Source organism: Rhea pennata, chromosome 26 (assembly GCF_028389875.1).
Source record: "Rhea pennata isolate bPtePen1 chromosome 26, bPtePen1.pri, whole genome shotgun sequence".
NCBI lineage: Eukaryota > Metazoa > Chordata > Aves > Rheiformes > Rheidae > Rhea > Rhea pennata.
Genome location: NC_084688.1, coordinates 5,502,812 through 5,521,404, shown reverse-complemented (window position 1 = coordinate 5,521,404; position 18,593 = coordinate 5,502,812). Strand labels below are relative to the sequence as shown.

General features: G+C 44.1%; 1 protein-coding gene across 1 annotated transcript in view; it reads left to right on the top strand.

The window, feature by feature from the left end:
* MYO1D (myosin ID) overlaps positions 1–18,593 on the top strand; it is a 136,451-nt gene that overhangs the window by 67,246 nt on the left and 50,612 nt on the right. Inside the window, exons 17-19 of the mRNA XM_062595903.1 lie at positions 14,023–14,246; positions 15,447–15,591; positions 16,200–16,304. Coding sequence (XP_062451887.1) covers positions 14,023–14,246; positions 15,447–15,591; positions 16,200–16,304 — 474 coding nt within the window. The remainder of the gene's footprint in view (positions 1–14,022; positions 14,247–15,446; positions 15,592–16,199; positions 16,305–18,593) is intronic.

The following is an 18,593-nucleotide window of genomic DNA, read 5'->3' as shown; positions in this document are numbered from 1 at the left end:
TTGCATACGTTTTGAGTCCCCTAACGTAAACCATAGGCATAGGGGGGAAAAAAAGAGAGGGGGGGAAGAAGAGAGGATTTGCATGCCGGTGGCAATCACTTCCCGTGAGAACCTGTCGTAACAACAGCGTTGGAGTTTGCAAGGCCTGGAGGGAACAGCAGAAGAACAGCAAAGGAAAGCGCTGCCCAGAGTCTCTAGAAGGTGCTGCCCCGGCAGCGTGGGTGGATGAATAACAGAGCAGTGAGCGAAAGATGGTCTACAGAATTGCAAATAGAAGCATTATGAAGGGTAAGACACCTAAGGCACTGTGCAGCAGGACCTCTGCGTGCGTCTCACCCCTCAGAAGGTGGGGTTTGAGCTCGTGATCTTCCTGTTTTTATCCTTAGGACAAATAATTTGCCATTCTATTGCTTCAGGACCAAACACATCTCAGATTTTGCTTGTGAGGATACTCTTCTAAGCAACAGGGATTTTGTTAGGAGTTAGTTAACTCGTAAATCACTTTGGGACTGCAGCAGGAGAAGCTGGCTTTGTAACTTCAAAGGCAACATACGCAGGAGGAGGAAAAAAAAAAGAGCTGGTTTTCCACCAGCTGCAATCTTACATCTACCCTTCTACTACTTTGGATCATCCTAAATACCATAGGAAGGAGGTCTTGGGTTTCACCACTCTCTTTCAGAGGTGGCATACCGCCACAGAAACTTCCACTGTAATGGGACAGACTTTCTTCCCATTTGGGAGTTTTACTTGTCAGTCTCAAATCAAGGCTGGTGAGTTTAATTCAGTTCCTTGCAGCATGTTGTCTAGCTCCTATCTGACACTTGCCAACAACTGTTCGGAATGAACATGATCTGCCCAGCAAAGGAGCAACAGCTTCCAACTGTCACGGCCAGAGAAATGGCAGAACTGACTTTGCGCTAGTAGGGATTGTTGTGTAGAAGAAAAGGTTTTTAGAAACATTTCTTAAAACTTTTTCCTTTGTCATTCTTGGAACTCGGGAAACAACAGACCTTCTGAAACCCGTTTTGTCTGCCCGAAATAGAAACTGCTGGCGTACAGTTATAAAAACTTTGCACAGAAAAAGCCTACTCTAGGCTATTCAGTTAACATGGAATTTGCACAAACTTTGTAGCCACAACGCTTTTGGTGGAGAGGAGGACCCTGAAGGGAAAAAGTTATCCCATGCAAGCTTTAGTAGTTTTGCGAAATGCTCTCATTTGTTGGATTAACAGGGCATTTGATCTGATTTCCTTCCAGTAAGGCAGCAGCAAGTGAGGAGTCTGGAACTGCATCTGTGCTGGTATTTGTTGTGTCAGATTGCATGGTTTCCCTTTAGTAGGGAATTCTGTAAATTTGGTATACATGTGACCAGTTTTTCTGGAAATGCAAAATTCAGGCTGCTTAGGAAATGCAGGACGAGCCTGTTTCTGAGCATTGTAGTCCAGTATTTTCTTTGCTTTTTTAGCAGTATTCTGCTTGCCCTGCTGATGGACTTCACAACAGCCACCTTAGATTACTGCCTGTCTTCTTCCAGCTCCCTCATCTAGAAACGGCAGCGTACTTCTCTGAAAGCTTGTTCGGACTGTGGTACTGGAGCGAACTGGCTGATCTGTGTAGCCTTCAAGCCCTTCCCATTCATCTCTGCAAGATTTTGTGGATAATTAGCTTCACTCGCACCGGGCTCCCTCCCTTTTCCTGCAGGGAGTCCCCTGGCTGCAGCTACTTTTTCAAGCACGTTGATCTTATTTGGTGCAGTCAGTGAATTCTTTGGGTCATACCACCAATCTGGAGTCCCTCTCTCTTCTCATAATGATATGAGGGGAGCTAATGAGTTTCTTGTTGAGCAGAGCTGCGGAGAGGACCAGCTTGCTCCCAAGTGACCTGAGTTTTCATATTAAACATCAGAGGAATTGAGAGGTGACCTCTTTTGAAATTAGAAGAGAGAGTTACTGAAGAAAAAATTTTAGGTTCCAATCCGTGCTGTGCAAACAGAGCGTCTCGCTGCAGGGTGAGCGCTGAAACTCCTCCTTCGGATAAAATCTGCTAAGCGGTGGGAGGCACAAATTTGGCAGCAGCCTGCCAATTTTTGGGCGGTTGCTGCTGGCCTTTCCTTTCAATGGAAACTTCAGAATTGCATAGCCTGGGCTCTCACCTGGGCTGGCTTCAGCAGAGTTGGAGGAGGACAGGACTAAAGATTTCTTTTCTCTGGTAGGCGATAACGTAAGTAGGACTGATGGATCAACCGTCCAGCTCTGGGATGGACTTAATATAGTATGGCTGTGTGGCAGCTGGCATACTGGAATACATATAACTTATATGTAACTATATATATTATAGTAACTGCAGTGCTTTTGGGTTTTCCTTTCTCTTGTTGGGACGATTAGCAAAAGTGGCAAACGCTCAATTCCCAGTGCACGCCGTCGTACGGCCCTCAGACCTGCCTCCCTAGTTTCTCCGCGCCCCTGCGTGAAGAGAGGCTGGTGCACGTCTTGGAGATGTCTGTCTTCTGCACAAAATGCTCAAGTAGGACAGCTAGACTCAGCTTTTTCTTAACTTCTCTCCGAGAAATCTCTGGCGAGATTCTGGATAAAAGGCTGTAGGGAAGAGATGAGCTCCCTCGGAAGTGCTCAAGCTACCGAAGATTTTAGTCTATAAAGAAAACTGTGTAACCAGAGCTCCTTTTCTGTAGCGTGAACGCGCTGTGGTTCACCTGTGTCTCTGTACTTGCCGGGTGCTCTTCAGCGTGCTCTAAAATGCTTGCAAAGTGATGGGGAGAGGCTCTTTGGAGTCCTGGACTTGCAGCTAAAGGCAAAACCCACGAATAAATACGTGCCTACTGAGCAGCTCATCAGTGAAGTGCTTGAGCTCGTGTTGAGAGCTGCCTTGATGTTTACAGACGCGTAATTAAATACCTCGTAGCGTGTTAAATCCGTCCGGAGAAAGCTTGCTGCTGTCTCACGAGTTCCCTCCCGTTTCTCGTGCGTCCCCGTTGCGTTGCGCGTTGCGGCTGGCGTTGCACCGCGCTCCGGCGACGGTAGATGGGGCGCTTGAGGACCGGCAGCGCTGGAAGAGGAACAAGCGGCGCGATAAAAAACAGCATCTGCGACTGCAAAGCGCCGAAAACACCGAGGCGATTTTGCCTGTCTTTATTTCGCTTCCCGGCTCGCTTTTCCTTGTCCGTGCGACGCTCGCGTGACGGTTTCATTTCGCGCTGCTCGGCCTGACTTTATTTTTTGCCTGTAAGCACCGCAGGCTGATTAAGACAAACTGATCCTTCCACGGATCACAAGATTAAATCCGAAAAGAGAGGGGGACGCGAGCTGGGTTTAACAGAAACATTTTGCCCTTTTATTGCATTGAATTTCCTCGGATTTGAATTCAGCAATGGCGGCCCTAGATAAAATGCGGTGTTGCGACAGTAGGCGCTCGTGTGATTAGAAAAATTGAAGGGAAATTGTAAGGCGTAGTTTTAAAAGCAGGCTGGGATCCAACAGCAATTTTCTGTGCACAGAAATGATTTCAGATGAAAGAAGGCTCTGCTTGTAGCAGTTCTGCTTCTTGGTTAGTTGTAAATGTATGCCTTCGTTTCTAATTACTGATATTATGTGGTTTAGCGCTGTCGTACAAAACAAAAGGCTTTCAAAGGAGATTTGGTAATTATCCGCCGAGCTTCATCTCGCGTGTAACTTTTAACCCTTTACCATAATGCTGGTTCTCGGGTTTAATAAATGGCAAGAATGTGCTTCGTATGACTGCGGTTAAGCTGTATGAAAACTGACTTCCAATGTACGTTGATAATTTTGTTTTCTTTCTGTTGCACATCTGAATGTCTTCTCCTTTAGCATTACCTTCAATTCTCCCCTTTCTTCATTGGTAAAATATTAGGTAAAACATGCTTAAAATCGAACCAAGCCAGTAAGCAGATGAGATATTGGTTTAACTGTGGGAACTTGTTGGCTCCTGGAGGATTTTGCGAGCGAAAGCTGCCCTGCATTAGAAAACTCCTATGGCAGTTGAGATAGAGTTGCCCGAGCTTAACTCGTTTTAGAAGCACTAGATGGGAACATCACTTCTTTTCATGTGCTACATTTGAGCTTATTTACTATACCTTTGGTCTTGCCATCAATACAGTGGTCTTCATGAATGCAGATGAAGCATCTCTATTTTTTTTTCTTCCTTTATTTTTCTTTTTTTAAAAAGGCTGCCATAAAACTCTGTTGCTTTTCTGCCCTTGGAAGCGTTCCCTCATATTCATTAGCTTTGCAGAACAGGGCTTTGTTCAGGAGAGGAGCCCAGCCAGGCAGCACGTGCAGCGTGCAAAGATGATGTATCTTGTCAATATAATTTAGTGCGCTATTCCAGTGCAATTTTATCGGCCTGGTACAGCTGCATATGGTAATCACGTCACTAAATCTTTCCTGTTTAATGCAGAGGGAAGCACTGCAACCCCATATCTGCTTGCACAAAAATTCTTGTGCACGGAAGCCCTCTAAAACCGGGAGAAAATTGAGACAGCAAGGAAGCTGCCATGGCTTTGGTGCACGCTGTGGATGCATTAAAGCTCCCTCCAAATACGACCACGCGGTCCTTCCGCGCCGGCTCGCCTGCGTGCACGCGCTGACAGCTTGCGCTGGCAGCGTTGGGGTTTTTCCCTTGCACTTTTGGCGTTCTGCTTTCCAGACCTTCCTCTCTCTCTCGAGCTGTCACTCGCACCCCTGCAGCTGTCATCACCATGGCAACTTTGTCCTACCCTCAGCGGGGAACAGCCGAAAAGAGAACCATGGCTGACTTGTCATAATTTAATGTTTCACCTTCCCTTTCTTCTCGGTCCCCATGAGTCCTTGAAGCGTGGCGGGTGAGGAAGCGTTTGCTCCAAAAGGAAGCTGTCGCTCCGACAAAGGACGCGTTTCCCGTGTCGGATTGTGGACCGGTGGCAGTAATCTGATGAAGGCTTCTGCTCGGTGACCCCAGTAAAGGGTGATGCAACACATTTGCTGTCCCAACTCAAGGCATTTACCATCCTATGGGCATGCTTTGGTGAAGTTCTGCATAGAAGTGAAAATAAATGTATAAATACCTGTGGCTTTGTGGCGTGTGCTGAAGCTTTGAGCTTGCGAGGCTTTGGCAGGAAGAAGCTGGGAAAGGAGATGCTGTAGCTCCTTCCAAAGCACATGGGTGCTGGGAAGGACCGAGTAAAATGAAGAATCGAATGCGTCCTCCCTGCCGACAGTATGCCAGTATGGCCAAGCTGAGCTCCTAGCTAGCTGCTCCAGCTGCTTTTCCCGTGCTGGAGGTCTCCCTTGTGCTAGTAGCATTGCTCATGTCTGCCCCAGTGACTGCACTGAGACATGTAAAACTCCAAAATTCTACAAAAAAAGAGAAAGGGGACAGTCGTCTGCCACTTCAGCACCCTCATTCAGCTGAGCCCCGATGCTGGCAGGAACGTGGCCCCAGGGGAGAGCAGAGAGAAGGTTACAGGATCCTTCCCTTCCAGCATCAGCTGCGATGGAGCACCTGACTGTTTACTTATTATCTGTTTTCTCCTCCAGGAAATACCGCAAAAACATACTTTAATCTAAATAAATGCAAACACCCATTTATTGTTTGGCGGGGAGGAGAAGAGAGGATGTGTGTGTGCATGTCTACTTGAAAAACATGGCCCAGCAACGTGGAAGACCAGGCAGCTGCCTATTTCCAGACTCTTCAGTCTAAGAAAACTTTGTAGTGTCTCAGCTTTGAGATCTTGAGTGTCATAGCTGTTAGGGCTGCTTGGTGAACTCACCTGTGTTTGAGGAAAAACAAAATAAAAAACTAAGCCTATCACCAGTCTCCCGGAGAGCACGGCTGTATTTTGTTGCTAAATATGTGAACTCCTTCAATAAGCTCAGGCCAGAGCAAAGCATCTGGCTGCAACAGCAGAGCAGGTAACTGCAGGAGTCTGCAAATACTTGAATTTAGTCTTCTGTTTTTTGCAGTGGTGTTTGCAAAACGACTGCTGCAAAGGTAGCTGCAATGCCTACCGTGAAGCGTTAATGCGTCCTACTGCTTGTTCCATCCTGTTTTTTCAGGCTTTGCTTTAGCTGTTTTTGGTTTGCGGAGGGGTCAGAAGGATTTTCAAAGGTATCTGAGTTGATTTCCATAGAGCAATCAACACTGTGCTCCAGCACCGGTGGGTCTGGAGCGTGTCTGCTGCGTGCCTGTGTTTCTGCAGAAATCCCGGTCTCACTCAAATACGGCTTTTCTCCCCTCTCGAATGGGATTCTTTCAAATACCTTTGCAGTTGCATGTTTGTTAAGCAAACCTTTTAGGTTCTGATCATGTAAATTAGGTATTATGGGTTCTAACACCACCCTTTCATAGTTTTGGTATTTTTTTTTAATGCTGGTTCATGTGCATCACACACAAGTTTGGAAGACCAGATTTGGCCCTCATTGCCAGTGATGCTTCCTTGTTGTTTTTGTGGAAGGGAATTATTTTCCGCTGTGCTTTAGCTTTTCATTTTTGAAAAGCTAGTGATCTGCTGCATCTCCAGATCTCTTCAAGGCTTGTTTCAGTTATAGAAATAGTGCCAGTGCAGCATGCTTTAATTAAAGTGCAACCAAGCACGCACAGTATTCAGCAACCTTACCTTGAGAAAGGTCTTAATTTAAAGTGATAATAAAAATACCAGGATCACCTGAGCTGTGCCTGTGCTAAGGGAAAAATGAACAGACAATTTCTGGGCATATACAGCCTTTCCCAGCAGGACACTGCAGGCAATCGGAGTCAGTTTGAAGAAGTTACCGTTCCTTCATGGAGGTGCATAGTAAGCTGCTCCTTCGTTATGGGGCTTTTGAGCAAAAATAAGCATATTTTAGTAGCTAGCAGAGGTGCGTGCTACATTGACATTCCGACATTCCTGTCCTTTGAACAAAGGTAAATAAAATGAGCTAGGTCTATGCATGGCTTTTTTTTTTTTTTTTTTTTTGCTTTTATCTGCTATCCGTTCGGGAAAAGCTTATTAATAGAGCAGTGCTGTCACAACTTCAGAAGTGCAGTGTGAGCTTAATTCTCAGCTGCTTCGCTAAATGGATGTAGGTCTTAAACTGGAACAGCTGCTGCGCTGTGTCAGACTGAAGGTCCCCCTGGACCACAGTCATGGCCCTGCGAGTGATGGTGAGCAGATGCCGAGGGAAGGCTGCAGCGGGGCGAGTGTTCATCGTGCCTCTCCTTAATACTCCCCTTTGAACTTGGGCTGACCTGAGCTGGACGTGTTTTCTTTCTATTTGGTAACACCCAGTGGATTTCTCTTCTCTGTACTTGTCCTTAGACGTGTGTTGTTGGCTTTTAGGTTTTGTAGCATCCTTTGGCGAGGAGTTCCACTGCTCAGCTGCCTCCCTGTGGAAAGAGCAATTTTGCTTTGTTTGTTTTGGTCCTGGCTTCTCCAGGTTCATCTGATAAACATTAATTCCTGTGCTGAAGAGGAGAGCGAATAGCTTAACCCGTTTAAACTCTCCACTCAGGACTCTGTAGGCTTGTTGCATTCCCTCTCGGACATCTTCTGCGCACCAATGTACTGGCTTATTTAACTGCACCGTATTTGGAGCTCTTGGTTGTCCTTGCAGTCTTTACCAGTGGAAAATCACTGGAGATCAGGGAATAACCTGTATTTTGATTTCTTAAGCGTGAAAAATTGTGTCATGAATTCTCATGGGACACGAGAAGCTTCCTACCTTGTTCCAATGGCAGCAGCCTTTTTCTGGTGATTGCCAACTTCTCTGCTTCCTTAGCAGAGGAGACCTGGCAGTTACCTTCATCTGCTCATCCAGGGTATCTCCTTTCTCCCAGCGTCTTCCTTTCCTGGTCACTGTCAGAGGGAGGAAACTCTGTAGAGCGCAGCCAAGAAGCAGTAAGTGCATCGCTAAGGGCACGTCCTTACGAGCAGAAGGGGAAGGGTTCTCCTGAGGTTTTTGGCTGATGAAGTTTTACAGCTGAGGTTCAGGCTCAGCCTTGAGGAAAGATGGGTCCATGCAGCCACATAACATCCGTTAAAGCTATTGCTGAGCAGCCGAATGAGCTGCGGAGGAAACCCACAGCAGCTCTTCGTCCAATATTTCATGTGTGCATCCGTGAGCCTCATTTGTGCTGCTTGCATACATCCCGTGATCATTCGATATTTGTTGTATTTATCACTGGATGCAATCTATGTGGTGCAAGCTAATTAATTAGGGTAAGAGAGACCCCTCTTTCTTTCCTAGCTTGTGGGGAATATTGTTTCTGTTAAGCAGAGCTACAGAATAGACACTGTTTAGCTGACTCCTGTGAAAAAAGAGAAAGTTGGCATCTTGTAAATTAAGCAGCTCTTCCCACTTGCTGCTCGTATGACCTGTACTGCGCTCTGCTAGCACTGGGAGAGCTGGATTTGAAAGCATTTGCCTCAAACCTTCTGCAGAACCTGAATCCACTTGAGTTGTGAAAGCGCAACGTCTCCAATCGTGTGGGACGCGCAAGGACCCAGCGGCTGTTGCACGGGAATATTAGCTGTTCCGTCATGTCTGTGCTCTGCAAGGAGATGACCTCTTTCAAAAGCAATCAGGAATGGTATAATTAAAGCTTGCTTCAGATTGGAGCATTTATTCAAACTGCGATGCCTCGGAGGACCCGGTGGCGGGACTGCACGCGGCTTCTGTGCCGCACTGTTGACTTAAATATTTAATAACCTTTCCCGTTTGAGGTCCTTTAAAGCTGTGCAGGAAGGTTCACGTCTGTGTGAATTTCTAGCGAGCTTTTGTTTTATTCTTTGCAGTTGGGATGCCTGGAGGGCACCTTTTGCTAGGGCAGCATGAAATATTGATCATGAAATAGTTCAGGCAAGTGTGAAGGAGGCCTAGTGGGAGGAGGTGTACTGTGTTACAGCAAGCATGAAATAGTTTTCTGAGGTTTAGTTAGCTGTAGCACTGCTCAAAAAAAAAAGAAAGAAAATTATATATATATAGCACCGGTGTTTAATTTAGAAGGGCTTGGTTTTGTTTTCTGAATTACCTGCATTTATTTGCTTGTTTATAAGTTTAGATCATGTGCTGGGTAGGTTTTCTTCTAAATTCGAAGAGACTGCAGCATCTAGGTCAAACCTAGATTATCCTTTTTTTCCACAGAAGAACGATGAGCGAGGCATTCTCACCGTTCTGGACCCAGCCGACCTAGTCTGCTAGTTTTCCCTGCTTTCTACAGGACCTGTTTTTTTCTCTTAAAAAAAAAAAAATATTTTATGGGAAGTTCTGAGCTTACAAGCAGGCTGCAGATGAGCTCAAAATATTTCGTGTGCTGCAAAGGATTTTCTGCTAAGATGATGGACTTGATCTGTAGAAGGTTTATTTAATCATAGAAATTTTGGAGGAAGCTCACTGAATTTTTAAGCTGACTTTAAAGGCATGTCCAGATCTTCTTTTTGTTCATTTGACTTTGAATTCATTAAATTTTAAACAAAAACATGGGCATTAAACATACTTCAGGGAAGATTTCAGTATTTCTCATAAGATAAAATATATTATGACTCTTTCTTGGTTTCGATGAATGCTCCGTTTCTTTTTGTGCAAGTCCCTATTTCGGAAGCAACCATAGGAAAACTAACTAATGTTCAAGAGGTTTTGACTGGATTTCTTGTGCTGATCAGACCTTTTTCCCCCAACCATTTCCTTTCTCACTACCAGTTCTCCTAGGCTTTTAGTCATCGTTTCGCTTGCACTCTTAATCTGTCTTCACCTGGCACAGAGGAGAAGACAGAGGTGTTGAGAGAAAGAGATGTGGAGAGACTAAAGGTAAGGAGTAGATGGGGAGGAAAGGTTGGAAAAAAGCCTAGAAACTCTACTTTTCTTTCCAATTTTAACTTACCTCTGCTCATAAGTCTCTGCTCTTCTGTTCTTGTTTAAGGTCCCCTTTCCTGTACACGCACACATTGGAGCTGACACCTGCTGCCTGTTATTCCCCTTCCTGTACCCTAGCTCTGCCCTGTCTCCTTGGGCAGCTCTTCTTGTGAAGCACCAGCTGTTCCACAGTGTCCTGCACCACGGCTCTTGCTCTCGCTTGGTCGCTCAGCGCTGCAGTAATTGATTGCAAAATCGATTCCTTTGGAGTCTGCTCTTCGCTGTGTTGCTTTGCAAACTGTCAGCAGACAAACTCCTCCCTGAGCTCGGCTTTCCATGGGTTTGTGCTGCACCACTGACATCCCATAGCTGCAGCGAACACACTTTTGACCTCTTCACTGCCAGTGCTTTCCGGGCTTCCTCGTCATATCCTCCACTCCTTCCCGTGTGCCCTGCATGCACCTATACCCTCCTCTTCCGCCTGCGATGCTGCCAGATCCTTCTGGTATCCTCTACCAGTTTGACTTGGCACTCAGTCTCATGTGGCCCTGCCTGGCTAGGAGCTACTTCTGTGCTGGTTGAGACTTGGAGATGAAACAAAACAGATGGCTCTTGAGCTTGTTCTGAAGCTTTTCCAACGTTGCCACTCTAATCTGAGGCACTTTCTACTCTGATGGTGATTTTTCCTGAAAAGATGTAGAGATTTGGGGTCTTCTGTTCCTCTGTCAGATTTGCTTGAAGCTGGCTAGAGATTCAGAAGATATTAGGGCAATCACAGATGGTCGGAAAGGGGCAGAGTTATCTTTAGTCCCATTTCTCTGACAAACCAGGTAAACCTGAAGTTAAAGCCACAGAAAAGGTGGTAAAGCAATTGTCACTAGTTGTAGAAGGAACGATGCTGGTCATTGGGATTCTCAGACTTACTTGGTCTATCCTTGCAAGATTTGCTAGATGCAAGTGCTGAAATACCAGCTTGCTGGTGTGTAACTGTGATTTCAGTTCAAGATGAAAGCTGCTCAGCTGATTGCAAGTTTCAGAAAGGCGATGCATGTTAGCTGTTGAATCCTTTCTGAACTGTACGTGCAAAAAGTTTGGATAGTATCTTGTTTGGGCACAGAGAGCTGGAAAGAAAGAAGTAGAACCCTGGATGCACAGATCGTCTTTCCACTGTGTTTTTGGCATGCTGATATCCCCCCCGTTTGGCTCTACGAGTGCCCTCCAGCATACAACAGAAATACAGCTTTTGCAATGTGAGAACCTGTGTATAATATCTATTAAGTGTCATGAAAAACTCAGCCCTGGGAATGTGATTTTTTTTATTATTATTATTATTTTGCAGTGCTGAATGCTTTTGAGTGATGAACCTAAGGGAGGATGGGAGAATTTGATAGGTAGTGATCTCTCAATATTTAAGTATCAGAAGGTAGCATCCTTGTTGGACTGTCATGCAACTCTAACCCGCTAGCTCACAGCTACATGATGCTGAGTTTATCAAGTGGCTGCTGACCGAGGAGTTTGTTGTTTTGACAGCTTGCTCTTGTTTGTAGGTTTGAAGGGTCCATGTTGCTGGAAGAGGCTGCTAGACCATCAGGCAGTCTGCTTGCCTTGGCAGTCCCAACATTACTGCCTTAAGCAGAGCTGAGCCCTGGCTTTGAAGGCAAGGGGGGAAAAAAAAAAAACCCCACAAAACACACACACCACCAAAGCCAGGAAAACAATTAATTTAAACTGGTGCCCTGTTCCCTGGGAGAAGATTTTTTCCATCTTTGCCTTGTTACTTGTGGTATTTGGGAGGAGCTGCTATTTTGGCTATTAGATAGGTCCTTGCTATGATTGAGGTTATGCAGTTATGACAACTTGATTTGAGGACATGCTTTTCATTAATAGTTTACTGTTTGCTGTAGCCAAGGGGCATGCCTCGGCGGGATAATTGGATTTGGAAGGCTAGTGTTTGTAGCAATTGTGGCAGTTCTTGCTGTGAAGCCAATTTCTGCAGCGATGCAGCTGATACAACATTGGGGCAATCTGTTACAGTGCCCTTGTTCCACGGATGTCTGACTGGTGTCAAAAAATAGCAAAATAAAGTAACCATGGCAAAAGAGACCTCGAGAACAAGTAAATAAAATTAAGACTTTGTTCTGTGTCTAAAAACAAAACAAAATCCTTTTGAGAAGAACTGACAGATCAAGTGGTGCTCTACAAAGTCCTCCCTAGCTTACGCGAATTTGCTGTGCAAGTTCTTTCCAGAAGGCTGTAGAGCTGCTACCTGGAACCCTTTGTTCTTCATTACAGTTCCTATTAAAAGATAAGAAGCCGATTGGCAGATTTTTGCCCAGTTTTCCCTTATCTTACGGCTTATTGTCCATGTATTTCTTGCAGATATATTTTGTGACACTTCAGTCTCTGTTTAAATGTCTCAAGACATTGTAGATATAGACACAAATCAGGTGATGCTTCAGTGGTCTTTCGATGCTTAATTATTCCATCCTAGTTGCTGACTGAGTCAAATTCATAATGTTTCTGAATCTAAGATGCACTCGGACATGAACATCCAAGGTTTCAATAAGCCTTAGATACTTTAAAGAAATAAATAGACTGTATTTCCACATCACTCATCAGAAGAGTAGATCCTGGCACTGGCTGGCATCAGGGGTTGTTAGGGAGCAAGTTGCCCTCAGTCATCTTACATGTGTAGCTTGTTCCCTTGCTTGCTTACTTGTTTGCTTCATTTCTTGCATTTTGATGTCCAAGATAAATTCCTTTCTCCTCTCCCACTCCCTCTTCCTAGCAACAATGTGCAACACACAGTTGATGAGTGCACTGTGCTTCATCTGCCTCTCAGCCATATGTGACTTAGAAGCTGCAGTTTGGCCTTCATCATGTTAAATGTTCGACAGAACGGGATAGGGTGTGGGATGACTTAATATTATTTCAGGGACTGTCAGGGACTGGTTGCTATGTTGGAAGAAAGTGTTAAACGTGGCAAACTCTCAGTGTTTGTCACACTAAAATGCAAGTGAGAGATGGATTGTCTCAGCCTTACTGTCTAACGTTTGGGTGGCTTTATGTAGGGTCTTGACTCTTTTGGCATGCCAGAACACAAATGTGCTTTAGAGGGTGTTAAACGTGCCGGTGAAGCAATGGGTGCTAAAGCAACTTCTCAGGCTCTCCCGAGCTAGGTGGATCATATGTGTTATCAACAGGAGATGTCCTATACAGGGGCAGCGAGGAGAACGAGGAGTAGTTACTCTGAAAGACGCTGGAGGAAAACATGCTCCGTCTTTGAATTTTGATGCACAGGGAAGAGCGCCTCCTCACATCTGCTTTACTTCTTGTTACGTATAGCTTATCTCAGCCTTATATCAAGATTATCAGTAAAATTGTCAGGAGAACCTTTGACATTGGCTTCATAAAGCAAATATTTTGGAAAATGCCTCAGATAATTGATTAATTCTTCTGTAGATAGAAGGCTTGATATGCATCAATGGGGTTGTAGGATGTTTCTCAAGGGGGGGAATAAACTCTCCAGCAGAGCCCGCAGTGAAGCACTCTCCGTATGTAGGAAGCTCGTTATCCTTCCAGCTTAATTCTACGAGGAAACAAAAATAGTCTTCATCTTGGTGGATCATACTAGAGGGGAACTGCAGTCGTTCACAATTTTGTCGGGAACATGCACGTTAGCTTGAGAGTGCTCAGGTGAATATGTATTTTTTCCGGTTGTGGGATAGAAACAGCACAACATGCCCAGTTGGGCTGCATGTTGCCATGCTTCATCGTGTAGAGAAATTGCTCTTCAGCTGAGGCAGGAGTTGATACCAGTGCTCAGGCAGTCAGCCCGCGCGATGTCCCAGCGTGCATATTTGCATGGCATTTTGCAGATGGCATTCATATAGCAAGTTTGCTTACTTTTCAGCACACGGCTAGAACAGCCATTTTGCTAAACTATTTTCAAAGCAATCTTACTCTTTTAATCAGAGTTAAAGTTGTTTCTAAATTCACAGGTAATCACAGTGTCTGTTCAGAGATGTTTTAACTGGGTTTGATTGGCACGGAAAAGTCGCTTCCTTTCAACTTCCTAACGTATTTCTGCATTTTAGCAGTTCAGAAAATTTCCAGAAAATGTGGTCAGAAAATTTCCCTGCTTTGAATTGCTCAAACTGTCTTCTCCACTGACTCTTAGGTTTGGAGGGGTACTTTGGCCCGCCTGCGCTATAAGAGGACACGGGCTGCCCTCACAATACTCAAGTATTACCGCCACTACAAAGTGAAGTCCTACATTCATGAAGTTGCCCGACGCTTTCAAAATGTGAGGTCAATGAAGGATTATGGCAAGCATGTGCAATGGCCCACTCCACCAAAAGTGCTGCGCCGGTTTGAAGAAGCCCTTCAGACAATTTACCACAGGTAGGAAGAAACTCTTTTGTCTTTCCAGTCAAGCCTAGAAGGGTGAACAGCTATCCCTTGTTTCAGAAAAATAACTGAAGAACATTAGCCTGGCTTCAGAGATGAAGATGTTGGTGACCTCTGTACCCTTGACCATGCAAATAATCATTTTATTTCTAAGGTCTAGTTGAGATGGACATTACGTTTCCTTCCTTGGCCCATCTTGCCTTTTTTGATTTGTCTTAAAAGAAAGGACCAGCTGATGTTGTGCAGCGGGTAAGAGAAAAGGAGTCCTCTTGACTCCCTCAAGACTTCTTATAGTAAAGCAGTACTTTTCTGCAGTAGTGATGTTCCACTATTCACCATATTCTATCTGCAAAAGAGATGATCAATGCATTTATTACAATTTCCTAATATCTTAAAAACTAGTGACTTTTTCCTCTGGTAAGTCTGGTATTGTAGACAAAGTAATTATAATTGCAATTTGGAAAGTAACTATAAAAATGGTGACTTCTGAAGCAGTTACAGAGCAGGAGAAACGCTGGCTGGTGAGGCTGGAGATGTCCAGTCCAGCCACCTGCTTGAAGCAGGACTACCACTAGCACTAGATCAGGTCAGCCTTGTTTTTCTTTTCCAGCTGCATCTTGAAGACCATCTGTAACCTCTCTGGGCAGAGAGTCTCATTCTCTGAATATGCTGAATTATCCTAACTACAAACTTTTAGTTGCTCGGCGCCTTCATAGCATTAATCCCAGAGAACTGATATTGTTGCTGAAGGCTGGTTCACGGTATGAAGTATTGGATGGGTTATTGTGTTTCATGTTACAGTTGGTTGAGCTTTCAATTGCAGGGCCAATTTTTGCTATTAAAGGAGAACGATGTTGTAAATGAGCCAAGACTTGGACAAGCAAAAACTTTATTGCAAACAGATGTGCCAGCAGTAGACTTCTGGATGGTAGGGAATGTTTGGGGGATTGGTATTTGGGGGGAAAAAGTGTTCTTGTATACCAGTCAAATCTCTTGGTAGCCAGAGATGGTATGTTACTTCAAAGTGATGCTGAAATTTCCAGTTTTACAAAGGCAATTGAAAAACTTATTTTCTTCCTGACCTTTGTAGTCTAGAAGTGTCCTAGCTGGCCTGATTTGGCAGAAGGAGCCCTTACAATATGTGGTATAGACTGTGGAGGTGATTCAGAGATATTTTTTTTTTTTTTTTGACAGGTGGAGGGCAAGTGAACTCATCCGGAGCATCCCACCAAAAGACCTACCTCAGCTGAGGGCAAAGGTTGCTGCCATGGAAGTGCTGAAGGGCCACAGAGCTGATATTGGCCTACAAAGAGCATGGGAAGGGAATTACATCGCACTGGTGAGTGCAAGTGCAGTGATCGATGCAAACAAAAAGAGAAGCTGCCAGTGGCTGCAGTTTAGGACACCAGAAGGATCAGAATTTGAAAAAAAATGTCTGTGGCTTTCTTGGGACGGAGAAATACTTTCAAGGTTCCTCAGGAAGTGGGTTTGTATAGTTTCAGAGAGTTTTTGACTTCTACTCTACTAAGTGCAGTTTTTCTAAATACTGAGCAGAGTTTGAGCATTGCCATCAACTTTAAATGGTAATGAGTAATTCCATCAACTGTCTCCTCAAGTGGCTTAAGCTAGGAGGGAAGTCAGTGTAAAGATAAAATTAAGGGGCGTTAAGAAGTAGCATAAAGGCAAAATTCTCTTTTTAAGGAGGATGCAGTACCTCGTCTTACTCTGTCCCTCCTTTAGGTATTTTCTTTTGTGAAGTTTTTTTTGAAAGCACAAAATACTCCAGATGTTCAGCTGCTGCTCTACCAGGCAGACTGGAGGAGGTCTCCAGACTGGAGGAGGTCTCCAGACTAGGTGGTGCAGCTACAGTTCTATCAGGCCTGGCATGACGTAATGCAATTGCTTTGGTAAGCGAGAAGAATTATGTGCCTGTGCTTTCTCTTTCAGAGACCAGATAACCCTCAGACCACAGGCTCTTTCACCCCTGTTGCCAATGAGCTGAAACGGAAGGACAAGTACATGAATGTCCTCTTCTCGTGTCACGTCCGCAAGGTAACCAACATGTGTGTGGCTGTCTGTAGAGACGTGAAGCTGGGTTGGGGAATCTTCTCCTGGCTGAGGTGAAATTTTGTGGAGCAGAAGGCACAAAGGTAGTGCTGGAGATGCATTAACAGGTGGGAGTTCAAAGCAGTTGTATTTCAAGGAAAAATATCCATGATTTTTTGACTGATAGGTAACTCTGAACCTGTGGCACCAAAGGATGTTTTGTTTCTAGGGGCTTCTGTGGCCTCTTCATTTTGGAGGCATGAAGAAATTTGCTTGATTCTGCGCAACTGGTTTGCGTCTGACTTTTTTTCATAGCAGATTGCTTTTTGTTAATTTGGTTGGAAGCTTTTAAGGGCTAATTAAAAAAATGTGCTCGTATAAATTTTTATGGGTAGTTTGTAATGATCAAGATTACGCTGTTTTTAAATGCTTGTCAGGAGGCGATATTTTGAATTTTACAAAACTAGTAGACGAAAACAAATTAAATGGCAGGCCTGGAACCTAGTTTTCCAGCATTTTAAGCAATTTTGTATTCTTTTTATGTCTAAAACTGTCCCATTGCAGTTAGTCTCCATTGTGCCAGAAATGAAGTTTGTGCATAATATTTGTTAGTTTGTGAAGCTTGCAAATATTATATTTAGCAGTACCAACAACGTTCATTTTGCAACATAAAATCTCGCTTTATAACAAAACTGCTTTGCTAGTGGTAACACTGTAAATTATTTATACAACGGTAAGTGATTTGTATGTATAAAAATAGAAATCTCCTATTGCTTTCTGAACAAACGTATTTCAGTGGAATATTCGATTGCTTTCAGCACGTTCTCTTTTAGAGGGTGGTTTGCTAATTGAATGAGTGGTTTGAGTGAATATTGGTTTATATTGTTAGGATTAAAGGAGGATGATGTGGTCTGAATCCAGACCTCCTCTTTAGAATTTTGTAGGACTTTGTCTGGAGTCCCTGTTACAGAAGTGCGTATACAGGAGAATTTTGCCCCATTTTTTTTTCACTTGAGGCTGAAAACAAAAGAATTCATGTTTCGTATTGATGGAAAAAGACTTTCTGTGACTCTGGTCTAGTGACTTGAGGATTAGGAGTGTAGTCTTACTGTGTCTGTCATTAAAATCACTATTCTAATTTGTTTAATAACTACTTTATTGAAACTTTCTGTCGAATTTAAGTTGTATTTGCTGTTTCTAGCTAAACTGGAATAATTGTAAAAATACAGTATTCGATCCTTAAAGATGTGACTGCAGGAACTGCCACCTTGAATACGAACGGAATGATGGTGGAGGTGAGGGGAATTATTCCGTGCGTGCGTGTGCGTAATACTATGTATGCACAAGGTGGGATTTGGGGAATTTGGTTTTGCTCACTGTTACACAACTTTTAAGCTTTTAAACCCTGACGTTTCTCTCGCATGCGCCTGGTTCAGCTTTAAAGGACAACGTAATGACAAGGGCAGGGTCTGAACCGCAGATCCGTTCCTCCTCCGGCTTACTTGCTGGAAAAGCCCGTTTTCACCCAAGGTTTGTTGCATTCGTATCCCATCACTCTGGTGATAATAAAAGCAGTCTGCAGGCAGAGTAGGTGTTGCCTGTTATAAAATAGATTCCTTCCTGAACCTGAAAGGTTGCTTACAGAGGTGAAGAAAGCTTTTGCTGATCACACGTGCTTTCAAAAGTACGGTTATACGTACCCCTACGAGCAGGAGGGGGCCAAGGTAACGCAAGGTAACCTGCGTTTGCTGGCAAAGCCACTGGTGGTGGATCAGCTGGAGCGTTCTTAAGGATCCACGTTAGAAAATATAGCTTGATTTAGTGAAAGTGCAGCCTCTACTTTTGGGAAAGGATGGCCTTAAAGAAGCTAATAGAAGCCCCTCGCAGGCGAATGTTGGTTAGCAGGATAAAAATCAGTTCAGCGTTGCTATTGAGGGCAAGACTGCACCTTTATCAGATCTTCAACAGTGTCTATAAAACTGGCAATTTCAATACTTCTCTGGGTTTAAAATCAAAAGGAAATGACCCCTTTCAAATCCATGTTTAGTAGTACTTTTTTTTTTTTTTTTTTTTTTTTGCGTTGATCCATTTGTCTTCCCTCTTCCTTCTTGTATGGACAAGAAATGAATGTCCTAGCAAGCCTGAAGCGAACAAAGATGAGAAGGTAATCCTAACTTTGAAAGTCAGAAGCACAAAATTTTCCCCATTTCGAAATTTACCATTTCACGTTTCAACCTTCACTTCTATAGGTAATCTATTGCATCTTATATTTGATTATCAAATTGGCGGAGTAAG